The 17,879-nt window shown below is 32.7% G+C and overlaps 1 protein-coding gene and 1 pseudogene across 2 annotated transcripts in view; both read left to right on the top strand.

The window, feature by feature from the left end:
- Positions 1-15,783, top strand: part of LOC117167393 — a 23,795-nt gene extending 8,012 nt beyond the window's left edge. The window contains exons 14-15 of one of the 2 annotated variants that reach the window (XM_033352286.1): positions 5,834-5,972; positions 15,360-15,783. In XM_033352286.1, coding sequence (XP_033208177.1) covers positions 5,834-5,972; positions 15,360-15,520 — 300 coding nt within the window. In that variant the 3' untranslated portion in view covers positions 15,521-15,783. The remainder of the gene's footprint in view (positions 1-5,833; positions 5,973-15,359) is intronic. The other variant, XM_033352285.1, reaches the window with a different exon arrangement.
- LOC117168585 lies at positions 11,960-12,131 on the top strand (annotated as a pseudogene).
- Positions 15,784-17,879: the final 2,096 nt, after the last annotated feature.

The raw sequence follows: 17,879 nt of genomic DNA, 5'->3' as shown, positions 1-17,879 counted from the left end.
TGTAATACCAGTTGTAAAGCTCCACATACAACTGGGCAGTTTGAAAAGCATAAGATTCAAATTTTGCTGCATCTATTTTACGTCCACAGGAAAGAACCTGCACGATCAAACGCAAATCAACCCCAGTAATTTGGGCTGTTAACTCAGGATCACTGAAAAATCTCCGCACAGTATTCCCGTCATTTGAATTTCCTGATCCTTGCCTAGGAACATCTATTATGAGACCCATCTCTTTTCGGAAATCTTGCTGGATTCTCGATTTAGCAGTCTGCATCAAGGCTTTTTCATCTTTTGATGAAAATACTCGTATCCTCAGGACATCCTTGATAACATCCTGAGGACGTCCCGAATAACATCCTAAGGATGTCCGTAGGATGTCCTCAAGACATCCCTAATAAAAGTATCACTTGCCTTCAAAAAGTTCACCTTGGATTTTATATATATATATATCAATATCCGTGCAGAATATATGAATATATAAATATATATGAATATATAAATATATATTCATATATGAATATATCATATATCAGGACATATGCATATCGGCACAGAAAATTATTGAATTTTGAAAGAAGTGGTCTCGAAAATTTTCAAAATACGCTCACTTTTTAAATTTGTATCCAAAATGGCTGTTTAACGAACTTAACCTGCATTTAAAGATAGTAAAACGATTTAACAAAGGAAACCCAATCAGTCAATTCTTTCGAAAGTTATCGTGCTAACAAAAAAACTATCCACGGACGGACAGACAGACACATTAGTAAAAATCTGTTTTTCGAAAGTTTTTGAATTTATATCCAAAATGGCTGTCTAACGAACTTGACCTTCATTTTAAGATAGTAAAAAAATTTACCACAGGAAATCCGATCAGTCAATTCTTTCGAAAGTTATCGTGCTAACAAAAAAACTATCCACGGACGGACAGACAGACACATTCGTAAAAATCTGTTTTTCGAAACTTTTTGAATTTGTATCCAAAATGGCTGTCTAACGAACATGACCTTCATTTTGAGATAGTAAAAGAATTTACCACAGGAAATCCAATCAGTCAATTCTTTCGAAAGTAATCGTGCTAACAAAAAACCATCCACGGACGGACAGACACATTCGTAAAAATCAGTTTTTCGGATTCAGGGGGTCTCAAAACGTGGACATTTGACAAGAACGCGAGAACAGTGATGGCAACTGTGCGGCCTGGCAGCAACGAGCAACACTAACGAAAAGTCGTTGTGTGACTAGGATGAGATGCGCAAACTGAAATTCGCCGGCGTGCGCGCGCAATCCTCAAAAGTACTTCATTAAAGAAATTTGATTCTTTTAATTTAGCAAAATTTCCTAATTCAAATCATAATGTAACCTGTATATTATAGTTTTTCAGGTAATCCTAGTAAGGGACTCATCATTATCCTGAAAAAGACCACTTTACCGATTTTAGGGTTATGGTATTTCATATTTCACACGTGACCTAGTGGAACTCGTATGCGCATTGAACTTAAATTTCGAACGGAAATCACATAGGAAGTCTTCATGTTGTCTTTATGATGACTTTATGATATCTCCGTGTAATTGGCAAATTTATGATAAAACAGTTTTTCCACTTTTAGAACAGTTTCGGGCTTACTCTAGAAGATGTTTTTGGTTACGTTCACATTTTCACAATAAAACTAAGAGAAATCTCATAGCCGAAATATTTCTAAGTTGAACTTTAAAAAATAAATCTTAAAAATTAAGTCTCAATCAGTTTTTTGTAATATTTCAGAGCATTTAAGCATTCAAGTCTTGTGACAGAAAAATATAGAAATACTTTGAATTTGAGTTGATTTTCAATAGTGATAATCTTCTACAAGACGCTTCAAAGATGTCCTAGGGGCATTCTTACGACATTGTCCCCTGGATATCCTTTCAAGACATCCTTAAGACGACGAAATGCCAGACATAGGACATTTTAAAGACATCCTTAAGTCGTACTGATAACATCTTTAAGATATACTTTATGGGACTATATTAGCACGTCTTTATTACGACCTCATGACGTCTTTTTGTAAAAGCCTAAAGACCTCCACAAAAAGACGTCTTTAGGATGACTTTAAGTCAAGTGTGCCCACAGGGTAGCTGCCAACTTCACGCCGATGCACGGTATCGGGGCATGGCGTGAAGTTTACAGCTAGCCTGGTGGCTGAGTACAAAAACAGTTACAAGACACACACAGGGCATGTCAATTTTGTCTCATTTTTTCTCCATTTCCCAACGTATTTCGAAAAATTTAGGATCACTATCATCAATGCGTGCTGCTTTAAAAACCTGATATATCTCGAGAATTCTTCTATTATGTTAGAATTGTGAGTAAAAAAATAAATTTTCAAACGATTCTATAACCGTTCAAATGCTGTCGCCTGCTACCTGCTGATTTCTATCTTTCGCAAAATTCATATTTGTCGTGAAAATAATAATTTCCTCAACAAAACTGTGGATTTTTCAATATTTTATTGATCCGTGCATCTCGCAAAACCCCGGATATTCGACAAGTTTTCTTTCTTTCGTTCGCAAATCCCTCGGAAAAAATATATATTGAGTCAGTATCGTACCTACAAGAGAAATAATTCAAAGTTGGATTTAAGCGACACCCTTATCTCATATCTACAAAATTTCTCTGAGTTATGTTCAAATAGGACACATAGTTTATTTTTTAACCGTGAAAAATAATATTAAAAATGAGCAAATCACAGTTTTGGCAAAACGACTCAATGTGCAATAAAATGTTTACTAACATTGGCATTATATCTAATAATGTTCTTACGACCTTCTTATATTCTCATCACTTATGATTGAGAAAGTAATGCAATTGTCCAAAATTTGACACCACATTTTTTCAACGGATCCCCACGTTTCGAGAGCGCTTGAATCCGAAAATCAAGTTTTTACGAAGGTGTCTACCTGTCTGCCCGTCCTTCCGTCCTTAAACACGATAACTCTTGAAAAAGTGAAGGCATCAAATCGATCTTTCGCACACTTTTTTTAGGTCCTAAAAGAATGGAAGAGTTCGTTAACCAGCTACTTCGGATAAAAATTCAAAAACTGAGAGCATTTTCAAAATTTTGGGGCTATTTTTTATGTTTAAAATTTCTAGGTACGGTCATTCATAGTAATCAGGAAGGCACACAATTGATCATGAACGGGAATTCCCATCGGTCGGTTGCTTTTTGCGCTTTTTGCTAAATGGCATTAAATAAGTCAACATTCGTCTACAATACTGTAATTTATTTCGGAGGAGAGATACCAGTAAGAACAAATTTTTGTGTGTGTTTTCTATTGCTGATTCTACATGTTTTACTGAAATTTGCTCACTTCAGTGTGACGCATTAGACGAGATCAGAATTATTCCCCTAACCTCAGTGAAACTTTCGTCGAAATATGTTTCATTTTTTACCGTTGCAAGTCCCACACGCAATTTACCACAGCAATTTTTAACTTTTGTTTTTCTGTGTTGTATTAAATCTCGTTTCCTGATTTATAGCTTGAATTCCCTTATACTTTGCCGTTTTCCCATTGCTGCTAAGGACGCCGTAGCCTACTACAGCTTTTATTCCATCGTAGGATAAACTTTCGCCAAATAGCATGAAATCTTTAACAGCGGGAAATTTTACATGCAACAAAATTTAACTTTACTTTTTTCTGTGAAAATTCAAATTTTGAACCAAACGCCGCTTCTGAAAAATCCTACAAAATTTCTTTTAACCATTTTCCAATAGGCCTCATCATTTTTCTTTTATTTACCCGGTAATAAGCGCTGAATTCAGAAAAATTAAGAATTTGTATTCCTATGAATACGCGATTTTTCCTCCGTCTAAAAATTCCCCCACTGGAAAAGAAAAAGTGCAAATCCTATCATAGAAATCTATTTAAATATGTGAATAAAAATAATTTCAACTTTAGAGAGGCGGACTTGAATTTTTTTAAATTAAATTTTCAAAACTTATGTCACACATGAAGGAATTAAAACAATTTATTACACATCTTTTGTAAACTTATTAGAAGGAATTAAATAATCTCAAAATATTAACACTTTTGGGGAATAAAAGACATTTGTATGAGGTTATCTGTCGGTACAATTACAAGGAATTAAATATATTGAAAACACGTTCTCTTTTTGGGAATAGGAAAATTAGTTTCTGAGATATCCTATTCTTATAATGACATTTTAGACAGATGGAAAAATCGCGCATTCAAAATAATAGGAAAACAAAAATCATATTTTTAGCACAACAACGTGAGATAGAGATAAATTTCTGAAAAAAGGATTGTGGTTTTTTATTTATTTTAAGGTAGTTCAGAAATTAGAGCTTTGAGTAACTTAATCTTTAATTATACTTAATTAAACAGAAAATTCAGAATATGAAGACGCATATAAATAATGTGATCTAAAATAGATCTGTTTGATAAAGTTTCATTCAAGCATTGCAAGTGTAAAGAAGAAATATCGGAGCGCGCGAGATTTAACAGACGAGCGCCATAGGCAAAATAGTGAAAATACGCTTGTTTCAATATCAATTCACATTATGAATTCTAATAATAACATTTGTTGAAATGATACATTTTTTCAAGGTAAACTCGAATAAACATTAATGCCAAATAAATAAAAAATATTGAAGTAATCGTGAAAAATGAAATTTGAAAATATTTTACAATACCTGAATAAGTAGTCCCAGGTCAAGGTACATAAACTTATATACGATACATTTAATATAAGCGAGCTTAGCATAATATAGAAAAGTTCGCGTTTTTGTTAAATTTTAATTTTGTTGAGAATGTGTTCACTACAGCCGAAAGAGCTTTAATAAAAGAGAATTCAGAATCATTAAATTGCATTTGTTCAACGGTTTGAGCTTTAATTTTAAAGATCTATGCACAACTGTGGGGGAAGTACACGGAGAAAAATAGATATTATCACAGACTATCTAGATATTACTAGTTAATATCTTAGCCATTTAATTATGGGACAGAAATCTAGATATATGGAAGTAGAGCATCCGTAGATATTAAAAAGAAGATTTTAACTGACAATATCCAAGATATTAAAGGGTATAGAATCTAAGATATTCAAGAAATATTTTTGAATTGTGCAAAAATTTCCTGCAAAGCACGCTATTTTCTATTAATTGCAAACGGATTTTATATCGTAGTCCTCTGTTTTTGATATCCAAATCCTCTAGCATTCGCCTTTTTAATAATTATGCCATTTACGTGTAGAACGGATAGCACACTGTTCAAGGCTTTTATGAAAAATGTCTGTAGCTGAGCCCTCATTTTCTTGAGAAAATTATGATACATCCAAACACAATTAATCCATTTTCCACCAAACCTTATAGCGCAATATATATCCGAAAAACTACAACACACACGACAAATGCTCAAGAGACAGACAAAGCGGGGCTAAAATCTTTTGTCGCTACGCCATACGTCAACGATATTGCTCTAATCAAATTTCGCTTTTTTAATATCTTAGATATTAACTGTTAATTTCACAAGTTTTATACTTTCATTATAAACAGATATTGCCCTTTAATATTTTTTATGTTGAGTAGAAGATATTATATATTATGCCGTAATATCTATATATAATGGTTGAATATAAAATTTTTGTATATCTACTTTTCAATATCTATTTTTCTCCATGTACAAGGAACGAACGCGTAGCGCGATGTAAACATATTATCGAACGCGAAGCGTGAGAATCCAATAGATGCGCGTCCGAGGCACGCTCAGACTCACGAGCGAAGCGTATCGCTCGCAATGAAAATAATTAATCAAATCAATTTTCTGGTTTTTTCAGTTGGGCATCAAAGATTTATTCGATTTCAAGGCGAACCTGTCTGGAATAATATCAAAAGGACCGACTCGAGTTAGTAGTGTGCTTCATAATGCCAAAATCGAGGTGAATGAAGCTGGGACGATAGCAGCTGCAGCAACTGGTAAAAAATTATAGTACTATTTCATATTTTCTATTTGTGGTATTACTTAAATTACAAGTATAAAGGTTCGCAAAATTTCAAATTTCTTGCGATTATTATTTTTAAAACTGTTGGAAATTTTAGTTTTTCTTTAAACAAGCGGGTGCGGTTCAGATTTACCCGTTTTTTATTGTTTTTACATTCTCATCTTAATGATAAGGAATTGGTTTTATGTAAAATTTCACTTTTTCGGTTTTCATCGAATCTGCTACTAAAATGAAAATTTTAAGCCAAACAACGCTTGATATGAAAAAAATTCAAGAGAAGAAAATCATTGATTTTTAAAAGCCCTACAAAATTATCATAACAACTTTTTTAATGTGGTCGAAAAGTTGAAAATTTGATTGTACCAAAAATAATGAAAAATCCAAAAATTCCATTTTTTGATCAACCTATGCAAGATACGAAAAAAATGAATAAGCTAAAATCGCGCGCCCTGGAAAGATCTACAAATTTGTTATAAATCACGTTTCGATAGGACGCGCAGTTTTTGTTTTAACACGGAGAAAATTTGTTCATTAAAATTTACCCAATTAGTTGGGCAAATGGAGGACATTGTTGCATTTAGATAAAGTTTACAATTATTTTGGGATTTAATACAAAACAGAACTATAAATATTACAAAAGAGTTATGTAAATTCTCAAGTCCGAAAGTGAAAATTCTGATATGTAATAATTCTTATGAGGATTGTGTTATTTTCATACCAGTATATCATAAATAATGCGATGTAATGTTAATTTTTATTAAAGGAATGATATAAAGTTTATTTATGTGTGATATTAACGTCTTCACCTAAAAGAAAGTATAGATTGCAGAATTTTTGAGAGATTTTCACTTTTATTATGAGAGGAATTACACAACAGTATGGTAAAATGAGAATCGCGAAGGACGTTAACATTGTCAGGGCTGAAGTTTAAAACCAAGTCTCCCGTAGAAACTTAACATTCTTAAGTTTCGGTTAATATTCTAGGTCTTCAGAACATATTCAAATATATGGATTAGTTTTACATGTTTGATTTTATTAATTAAATTCTAACCTAATTTAATTTAATAGATTTTATATAAATTTAATTTGTAAGTTTTTAATGTTCAAATTTTCACAAATTTAAAATATCGAAAATTAAATAATTTAAAGGATTCAGGTTACAAAATTTTTAATAAAGAAATTATCCAATGTTTTTATTTACTCACTCTAAATTTATAAGCTAGTTTATTAATAAAATGTTAAAATAAGAAATTTCGATGAACGGGGACCAGATATTGTTTGGATGGCCCTGGCGTACTCGTACTTAAACTTTATAGCTGAGATTTTTTTTCTCGATATTCTAAGTGTTAAGTTAGCCGTGAGGTCTAAACGTTAGTAATCGAACGCGTTAAACTTAGAGCAGGTGGTTCGAAACCCGTCACAGCGTTTTCGATTTTTGAAAGCGTTAATATCATTAAAAGCGTGCGACTATATTTTATATGTAATATTTTTTTTAATGATGCATGAAATTTTACATGACCAGGATGTAGAATTCACATATAGAGTGCTAGGCTTTGTTTTCTTTAATTGAAACTTCAACTAACAGTTCGAATCATTTTACCTAACTGGTAGATAATCGACATCTCATTTTACCTAATTGTCAGGTAATCTTTATTATCTAGTTGTATTATCTCTTACTGAATGGTGAATTAAATTATAATAAATTTATATCAATAATTGATATTTTCATATCAAATATTGCCCTATTTCACAGAAAACGACAGAAAAGGCGAAAGAGGACATAGCATCCTATGCAGATGCGCAGTATATTTTTTTAATCGTAAAAAACAAGATTAAAAATAAAAAATATTATAAAAACAAGAAAATAAAAATTAGTATGATTCAATTTTTATGCATATTATGAATTGTAATGATATAAGTTTATTGAAATGATACATGCTTCAGCGCAACCTAGAATACAATTTAAAGCAAAGTAATAAACAAATATTAAAATAATTATGATAAATAAAATTTGAGCTTTATTTTGCAATATCTGAATAAGCTATCCCAGGCAGAGTTACATAAAAAATTTATTATATTTCATATAAAAGTGTTGTATATAATGTAGAAAAGTTGACATTTTGGACAAAATCGAGTGCGTAGCACGAGATATGCGATGAGAATGTGTTCGTTAAATCCGAAAAAGCTTTAACAAAAGAGAGTTCACAATCACAAAATTATAGTTGTCGGTCCGTCGACCTTTGATTTTATAAGGTCTGTGCACGAATGCGAGAGACATGCAAAGACCGAGCGTAGAGTGCGAGAGCCATCATTCGCGCGTCGTAGATGCGCTCAAACTCTCGAGCTAAGCTCTTTTACCAATAGAATAGAGAATTCACAATCACAAAATTACAGTGGTGGAAGTTTTGAGTCTTAATTTTAAAAGGTTTGCGCAAGAATATGCGAAAATATAAAGATCGAGCGCGCAGTAAATTCATAATCGACCGCGAAGCGCGAGAACGAACAGTCGCGCGCCCTATGCTTCTTGACTCTAACGGTTTATAAAGGAATTTTTTCGCCTTTTCAAGAAATTTCCGATCTTGTATGCTGGTTTTGAACTAAATTTAAGTCAATGTTGGCCATTCCTGTATCAAAAGGCGTACATTTTGATGTTTTTACATAGCAACTTCTCGATGATTATTTTTTTCATGGTTCTCACTATTTTTCTTTCCATTAGAAACTTTAAATCCATCTCCATGGTAGGTCATTTAAAGAAAATAGCCTAATTTGCATGTTTTTGCCTAGCAACGTCTCGATGAATATTTTTCATAGCGTTTTCACTATTTTTCCTCACATCAAACATATGAGATAAGATCCCCTACATTTATATGTATTTCATAAATAGAAACGCTATGATGAGCATTTCCCTAAGGTACTAAATATTTTTCTTGCTCTATACTAGACACATGAAATACATTTCCATGGTCAAAATAAAGTTGTTATACAAACACGTGCAAGGCGTGTTCGTGGCACGGACGGACAGCCATTTTACCACCCGCATAAGGATTTCCTACGAAATTCTATACAATATGTTATCCTTTATAAGACTAATTTTGGAGGTTTAACTTAAAATATCCAATTGAAAAATGATATTAGTGAATCCTGAACTTTGGCTTTATAAACAGTTTCTCTTTTGGCATATGCATCTGCACAGAAAAAATTTATTCGTAAAAAAGTCACGAACTTGTTAGGCATCGGATACGGTATAAAAAAATCAAATATTAATTGCTTATTTCTATGAAAAATTTATGGATAAATTTGGAACTTTTTTACGAACAGTTCTTGAAAATTTTCGACTTAAATATAAAAAGGGAACAATTTTATTTGTGCGATTTAATTTATATTTACATATGTATAAATTCGCACAACTCTGTTCATTCGAACCCTCGAACTGCTGACTCGACAGTCTCTAAACATAAACCATGAGTGCGTAATGGCGCGCAGGCATCGAAGCTTAAACAATATAGGTATTATAAAACTTCTGGCCACTCATCGGACGAACTCGAACTACACATACGCGTGCACATACGCGCCGCGCGTATGTGTAAGAGTGTGTGCAGGCCACATGTGACCCCCCACATTAGAAGGCAATAACTCAGCAGTATAAAATGTGAGGATGTCCGAATAAGAACTAAAAGAATCCGTTAAGTTTTCTGAATAAAATGGTGTTTCTGTAATTTGCGTAAAAAAATTTCGTTCCGAGCTATTTAGAAAAATACCAGTAAAAATGCTGTGCAAGGCCCATTGTTTAGACACCTTAACTGTAACATGACCCCATAGCTAAGAATATGTTGGAAAGAAATTTTGGAGTGTCCTGCAACATGTTTAGAATCCAGTAGAGACCTTAAAAATTTTAAATATTAGAAAACGTCAGTTTTTGCTTAAAATGTGTGGTAATGTACCCTGATTCCTATTTCATCCATAAAAGTGTAGAAAAAAAGGTCCGTCATATTTCCCAGCGGCAGACAAACGTTTTCTCCAGATTTTCCCGTAGCTGCTGCTCGCTTAGCAGGGCCGTCTAAAAGCTTTGAGGTGGGCTGTGCCCTTCTCTCCTGGTATAAAATTGTGATATTATAATACAGTATCAAGCTTGCACAGGAATGATCTTGTATTTTGTTTATTTAATAAAGCACACTTATTTCAGTATTATAATATAATTTTGTAATTATTAGACTGTTAATTCGCTACTGAAATGTGTGAAAGATTTGTCTATATGAGCAATTCCATGCGCGTATTTTAAGAAAAAATGTTCGTAATAAGATAATGTTGCACCGTATGTAGTTTAGTAAAAATATTTTTCCATTTAGCCGAACAGAAAGTGTTGAATTTCTTGGAAACTAAAGATAGATGACTTCACACTTTTAACCCTATCCCCTTTTATTGTATATTAAAAAATCTTCATACGCTTGAATGAATCCAAAAGAATTAAAGAAAATAATTGCTGCATACAGATATTTGATAACAATAATCTTTTTAGTATGCTCCGATATATGTAAAAGGAATAATTATTATTGTACCAAGATACGTGATTGTAAAATTTTGTTAGCAATTGCCGTTTATGAACAATTATTATCATATACTTTTGTGCTATAATTCTAATCATTATTGTTACTTATATATTATATAGGTGCAATTTCATGTCAAATCATGTGAAGAACTTAAGCTATTGTTAGTAATTTTTATCCAAGAAATTAAAGAATACTCAAAATTGAAAAATATTGTCTTTTTTCTTTGAACTCTCATAACTTTTGTGATTTTAATATTATTAAGGTATATATTTTTAAATATTCGTAATGTGATGCAGTTCTGGGCAAATATTTTTTGAAAAAAAATTTCAATACCTTCTTGAATTTTTCAAAAACGAATGTTTAAACTAAAGTCAAAGCATTTTTACTCGGGCGTCTATTCTTTCTCCAAATTCGCAGATTATTTACGAAAATACATCAATGTCAGGTGAATTTTTCTCATATCCAATACATATGATTGATTTTCCTTGTTGCTTTCTTACAGTAGTGATTCATTCTTATAAAATCAGTCAGATGAAAACATACATCAGATTTATGTTTTTATAATAACCAATTAGAAGAGACATAAGAAGTCACAGAAACACGAGAGTCTGCATGAAAAAATGCAAGGACATAAAAGAAGCTAAAGAAGTATGCCAGGACAGGAAAGTATGGCGGCAAATAGTTAATAAAAAGAGTGTCAGTAGAGTGAATGACGCCTGAAACAAAAGACCTTGGTCAGTAATGGACCCAAGTGGGGAAACTTACATAACGACTTTGTGAGGATCTTCACTTGAGATGATTGCTAGAGAGATTTATCAGCAACCTGGGTCGGAGCAGTGTTGCAGAACGAACGTGTTATTTACATAAATAACACGAAAATTCTGGATCAATCTGAAAATTCTCTATCCCTTCCCTACATTACTCCTTTCCCTACCGAGTGAGTCACGCCTACCCCGAAAGGGAAATCGCTTAAGGGTGTAATAAAAAAAAATATTTCCTTTAAAAAGCCGAAATTTTCTGTGTTTCCTCTCTAAGTAGATATTACTAACCATTTATTATCTACTACAAATAATTCAGGGTTGATTGAAAAAAGATATTGATTTTTAATCAATAAAAGTTACCTCAATTTAACTTCTGGTATACAACTGTTTTCACTGATTAAAAATTAATAATTGTGAATAACGTAGATAAAATCGACGTTTCTCACGAGGCTACCCGAAATTTGAAGTTTCGCGGGATAATATGAATGTATGCATATACATGAAAGAAAAGAAAAATATTTTTTAAATTTTGTATCGATATAGTGAAGTTGCTTACTCCAGATTATAAGACAAATGAATATTATGTTTAAAATCGTTCTCACAAGCGAGATTAATCTTTGATATATTAAATAAATGTATATTTTGTATACTTGAAACTTAAATGGCGCAAAGGTAAACCGCGATCAAAAAAGCGGTTCCTTCGGAATGAGGCTTTTCCATTGCACTTTGGTGTTTGGTTGAGCTGAACTCCGCGATTGCTCTAAATTAGGAGTACTCAGGGGTATCATTTTTGTGTGAAAGGACTTGCATTCGCGCAGCTCCACATAAATTAATTAGAAAAATATTTTTTTAATAAGTAGAGATTTGCATTACTTTCGGCTGACAAGTGGGAAAATTTAAACCATTTATTTCATGGATGCTTTTTAATTTTTGTAAATTTAGAAATAATTTATTAAGTATTTTATACTTAAAAAAATTAAAATAGAGTTTGTAACGACAATTTCGACGTACACCTGATACATAGCTGAAATTAAGAAATCTAAGTAATTGAGAGGAATTCTCAAGAAACCATAATAATTCAAGGAAATTAAAAATCCAGTAAGTGCATTGAAAAAAATTAAACCGAATTCAAAAGAATTTACGATTTTCTAATAAGTCCATGTAACTGTATAAATGAATTTAAGCGAATTTAGAAAATTGCGAGTGAATTTAACTGAGCATTTATTTGTGAAGAATAATAACAAAGAGAATCGGTTAGTGACAACTGAGTTTTCAGTTCGTAAGTTTTAGCTTATACAGGTTTTAAAAATCTGCCCGCCGCGCGGGCAAATGCTCATCGCGCGCGGCGCGTGAGTTTCACCGCGCCTAGGACACGCGAATGTTGGTTCTGGCGCTTCGCGCTCGATGATGTATTTACCTCGCGCTACGCGCTCGGTCTTTGCATTTCCCCACTTTCATGCGTAGAACTTTTAAAATTAAAACTAAAAAAATCCACTACTGTAATATTGGGATTATCAATTCGTTTTGATGAAAGAACTTCGCGCTCGGTCTTGACATTTCTCCCACATTTTGTGATTGTGAACTATCTTTTGTTAAAGCTCTTTCGGTTTTATCGACCACATTTTCATAATGTATTTCGTGTTTCGTGCTCGATTTTGTCCAAAATGTCAACTTCTCTACATTATGCTCAATACTTTTATATCAAATATAATACATTTTTTTTGTAACTCTGCCTGGGATTGCTTATTCATATATTGTAAAATAAAGTACAAATTGCATTTATCATGATTACTTTAATATTTGTTTCTTATTCTACATTAAATTTTATTTTAAGCTGCGCTGAAGCGTGTATTATTTCAATAAATTTATATCATTACAATTCATAATATGCGCGGAAATTGAAACATACTTATTCTTATTGCCTTATTTTTATACTTTTTATTTTGTTATTCACAATTAACGAACAACTACGCTTCCTATTAAAAAAATATTTGTAAAAAAATTATAAATATTTTTTTGGTTGAATACATTTTGTCTCATTTATTCTCGTAGCTTGTATCGTTTGTAAACAATTTTGTTTTCAATGTTCTTTTTCGCAAATAAAACAAAGACAACTTATCCTATAAAAAAGTAATTCATGACAAATTTATAGATCTTTTGAAGTTGCATAATTTTTGTCGATCTGTCTATTTTCGTATCTTGCTTCGATTTAACTTTTTGAATTTGTATCAAAACGTCAAAACGTCGACATTTGATGAAACCCGCGAAAATCAGTTTTCAAAATTCAAAAATTTCCTGTAAGAACGTTCACAGTACTCAAAAAGTTAAAAAATTTATCCTGATAGCTTTTGCCGTAAAACCAAAAATTACAAGACTTAAAGCATTTACAAAATTAAAAAAAAACACAAAAATTAACCGTTTAAGCCAAATAACGCACGATATGAAAAAAAAGAGTTGAATAAGTTTGATTTCTAAATTCCCTACAAGATTAGCATAACAACTTTTTGAATTTTTTTGAAAAATCAAAATTTCTAATTTTGACAGCATACAAAATAATGGAAAATTAAAAAATTACAGTTTTTCATTGAAAAATTTCACAGTATTTCAAAGATTCTCAAATATATAAATGCATTCGATTCCCGCCTCGCACTTTGGAATAGTCTCAAAGCCCATGCGGTGAACACTAGCTCAGCGAGGGAGTTGTTTATCTCCGGAGAGTTGTGGAACTAGGATCTCTAGAGATTAAGGTTCTCTAAGTACTTAAAGCTGTTGCTCATTGTTTTTCCGAACTCACTTTAAACTGTAGGTCCGCCTCCCACCACCAAGTAAGTGTGTCTGTGTGTGTATGTGTGTATGTGTGTGGGGGGAGAGGTGTAAAGGAATAGGGAAGAAGGTACAAGAAAAATGTAAACCTTTAGGGGACATATCAGAAACGACAAAAGTTGCAATAAAATGTTCAATTACAAAAATTTTTGTTAAAGAATGCTCATTTTTTAAAACGGGACAATGAGACTACGTCTGTTTTAATAGTTTTAATAGCGCGCGATGAGAATCTGTCAATGAGGCGGGCAGATTTTTTAAAAACAAAATTCAAATAGTTGTTTAGACAATTTTGTAGGCCCTTCAAAAAGTAAAGCTTTTCTTTTCTTCACTTTTTCCTATATAACGCTTCAAATGTTAATTTTCATTTGGTTTTTGGGTTCTGAAAATCCCATAACTTTAGTACTTTTTATTTTATCAAAAAAACTTATAGGGATACATTATTCGTATTGTTGTTTACTATGAATAGCTGTCGATAGAATTTTCCAACCTTGAAAAAAAGTGGTATCAAAATTTTTGAAAATGCTCTACCTTTGTGCATTTTTATCAAAAAAGGCTGACTAACGAATTTGATCTTCCTTTTTGGTTCCCTAAACTGTTTGCCAAAGCACAATTCAATCCAATCAGTCTTTCGAAACTTATGCGGCATTCAGACGACAACGGCGACGACGAAAGATATATACCGACGTAAAGACTTATTTTTCTGACTCAGAAGGCCTCAAAACCTCGACATTTAAAGATATCCGCAAAAGTCAGTTTTCACATAAAACTAATACCTTCTTATTAGTGACGAGAATGTAAAAAATTATAGTTGTAAATGTAACAGAGGCGTAACTTTAGTCTTTAGAATTCTATTTTTTCACTTGAATACACTTGAATACAACCAAAGAATACACATAATAAAAAAATAGTCCGAAAGAATTTATGTAAATTAAAAAAAAAGTCCAAGGATATTCAAAATTATCCAAGGTAATATAAAAGAAGTTAAGTGGTCATCCGTTGTGTTTTTTTAAAACTTTAGAGTCATACTCTCAATAGAATTCAACTAAATCTAAATGAATCTATAGAATTAAAAAGAATCGATTTCAGTAAAATTAAAACGAATTCAGAAGAATGCAAAAAATTCAAAGGAATTCGAGTGCATTCAAAAATCTTGAAACGAATTCAGATTAACTCGAAGAAATTCAAAATAATTCAATTAATCATTAATGCCGGGATATTATATTTTTTTAGCGATATCAGTGGTTCCTTTGATGATAACGTCTGCACCGCAAACATTCAAGGTAAATCGTCCATTCTTGTTTGGTTTGGTGGATCTCGAAACAAATAATCTTCTCTTCGCTGGAAGAGTTGTTGCTCCAGATGCAATTTCCGAAATGACTGCAGCGGCATAAAGTTATAATATGTATGCAGTTGGTTTAACCAAATTAACTATAATTTTCATTTTACGTAACTCGACCATCTTAATTATATTTTTTACAAAGCTATATACAATCCTTTATATCAGTTTTTATTATACCTGTCCGTTTTTTAAAGAAAGCACAAGTGCTCAACTGCAAATACGCAAATGACAGCTTTTTATTAAGAATATTCCGTCAGTTTAATTTTTAATTTCAATATATTAAATTTTCTCTAATTTAGTTAGGATAATAAATATACATAAAACTAATTCGATTAAAAATAATTCTGTCTTTTTTAAATCTCCAGTTCTTTCTTTTTGGTTTCCAGAACTATAACGATAATTATAAGTTCTCCCAACCCTCCCTATTAATTGAAGTTTTTGGTGGGACTGACGTTAGAACTACAACCTCCACCATATGACGATTTGATACTTAACTTTGACATGATTTCGACTCAGAAAATAAACTTATTGCATAAAGGTGTTAGTTGGGCGTATAATCTAAACAATGAATAAGACAAACTACAAAATAGCCTCGGAAAGGACTGGAACTTTTAATGACAAAAGGCTTGCACACGGAAAATCTAAAGGTCAGGTTTCAGGCGACGAATGGAGACTGGGTGTTTGGAATGCTAGGGGAGTAAATGATTTAAAGGTAAAAGAATTGCGTGAAACTATGGACGTGAAGAAACTAGAAATTTTATGTGTGTCTAAAACAAAGAAAAAGGGGTGCGAAACCAAAGACATAAAAAACGGCGTGTTGAAAGGCGGATTTGAAATATGGTCAGGAGTACCCTGTGAATCACATGGTAAACAAGGAGTAGGTCTGATTTTGAATGAAAGAGCAAAGCAGCATCTCGGAGACCATGGCTTCGTGTCTCCCAGACTGCTGTGGGCTAGAATGAAAGTAGGAATCAGAAAAATATTTATTATAGCATGCCACGCGCCGGTTGATAGTGATCCTAGAGAAGTAAAAGACGCCTTCTGAGACACTTTAAATGACACAATAAACATCTGCGAACATGGGGAAAGAATAATTCCACTAGGAGACATGAACGGTTGCGTGGGCATCCAAAATCAGGATACAGAAAGAGTATTAGGTAATTTTGGGGATTCAAGAACAAACTATAACGGAGATAAATTAGTTGGTCTATGCTTAGAAAGGGGTCTGTTTATTACAAATACTTGGTTTAGGCATAAAATGATCCACATGTACACCTGGTCTAAAGGAAATAGCCGCAGTATAATTGACCTTGTTGTTGCGGATGAAAGACTAAGAGAGTTAGTCAAAGATACAAGAGTCATGAGGGGTCCTGAATGCAATACTGATCATTACCTTCTGATTTCAAAAATTAACTTAGGTCGGGGGTGGAGAAAAAAGAGAACCAAGAAAGCAAAACAAATGCGAACCAAAATTGAGAACCTACAGAAACCGGATGTGCGAATAGATTTCCAATATAAGATAATCGAAAGCATAGATAGGGCAACATGGGAGGACGGTATAAAAAACACAGATACAGAGAGCGCCTGGACAATGTTACGGGATATCCTTGTTAGATGTGCGATCGAAGTGTGTGGTACCGCAGTTGTAGGAAGAATGTCTGGTGATGCGTGGTGAAATGATGATATTCAGGCTGCCTAAAAAACAAAAGGAGAAGCGTAAAGAGAACTTTGAACATCGCAGGTCTTAGCAATGAGGAAAGAAATAGACGTAGAAATGATTATAGACGCGAAAACAGGATACTTAAACGATTAGTTAAAGAAAGTAAAGATACAATTAGAGCAGAAGAAGAGATAAAAATACAAAACGACTTTGAAGGAAGCAGGAAACTACTTTATAAAAAAAATGAAAGGAAACAAAAGTACAGAAATTGTCAAAATGAGAAATAGTAGGGGGGAAATGGTATATAATCTAGACGGAATACTAGAGGCTTTCAGAGACTATTTTAGGAGACAATTCGGAGATGAAGCTATAGGACACCACAACTGCGATGTTGAACACGATGCCATGGAAAACTCAATTGAAAAGGTCTGTGTCACTGAGGTTAGGGATATAATTAAGAACTTGAAAAACGGTAAGGCTGCCGGGATAGATGGTATTAACGCTGAAATGCTTAAACACGGTGGCGGGTGCATACCACATAGACTGTGCGAATTGATAAATTTATGTTTCGAGATGGGAGACGTCCCAGACGATTGGAAAAAAGCGATTATCGTACTATACAAGAGAAAGGGAGATAAAAGCGAGTGCAATAATTACAGAGGGATTAGCTTATTAAGCACCGTAAGTAAAATATATTCAAAAATACTTATTAGTAGGGTAATGAAAATAACAGAAGCAAAGATTTGGGAAG

Source organism: Belonocnema kinseyi, chromosome 2, assembly GCF_010883055.1.
Source record: "Belonocnema kinseyi isolate 2016_QV_RU_SX_M_011 chromosome 2, B_treatae_v1, whole genome shotgun sequence".
Classification (NCBI taxonomy): Eukaryota; Metazoa; Arthropoda; class Insecta; order Hymenoptera; family Cynipidae; genus Belonocnema; species Belonocnema kinseyi.
The sequence above is the reverse complement of the archived record's forward strand: the minus strand, read 5'-3'. Positions and strand labels throughout refer to the sequence as shown.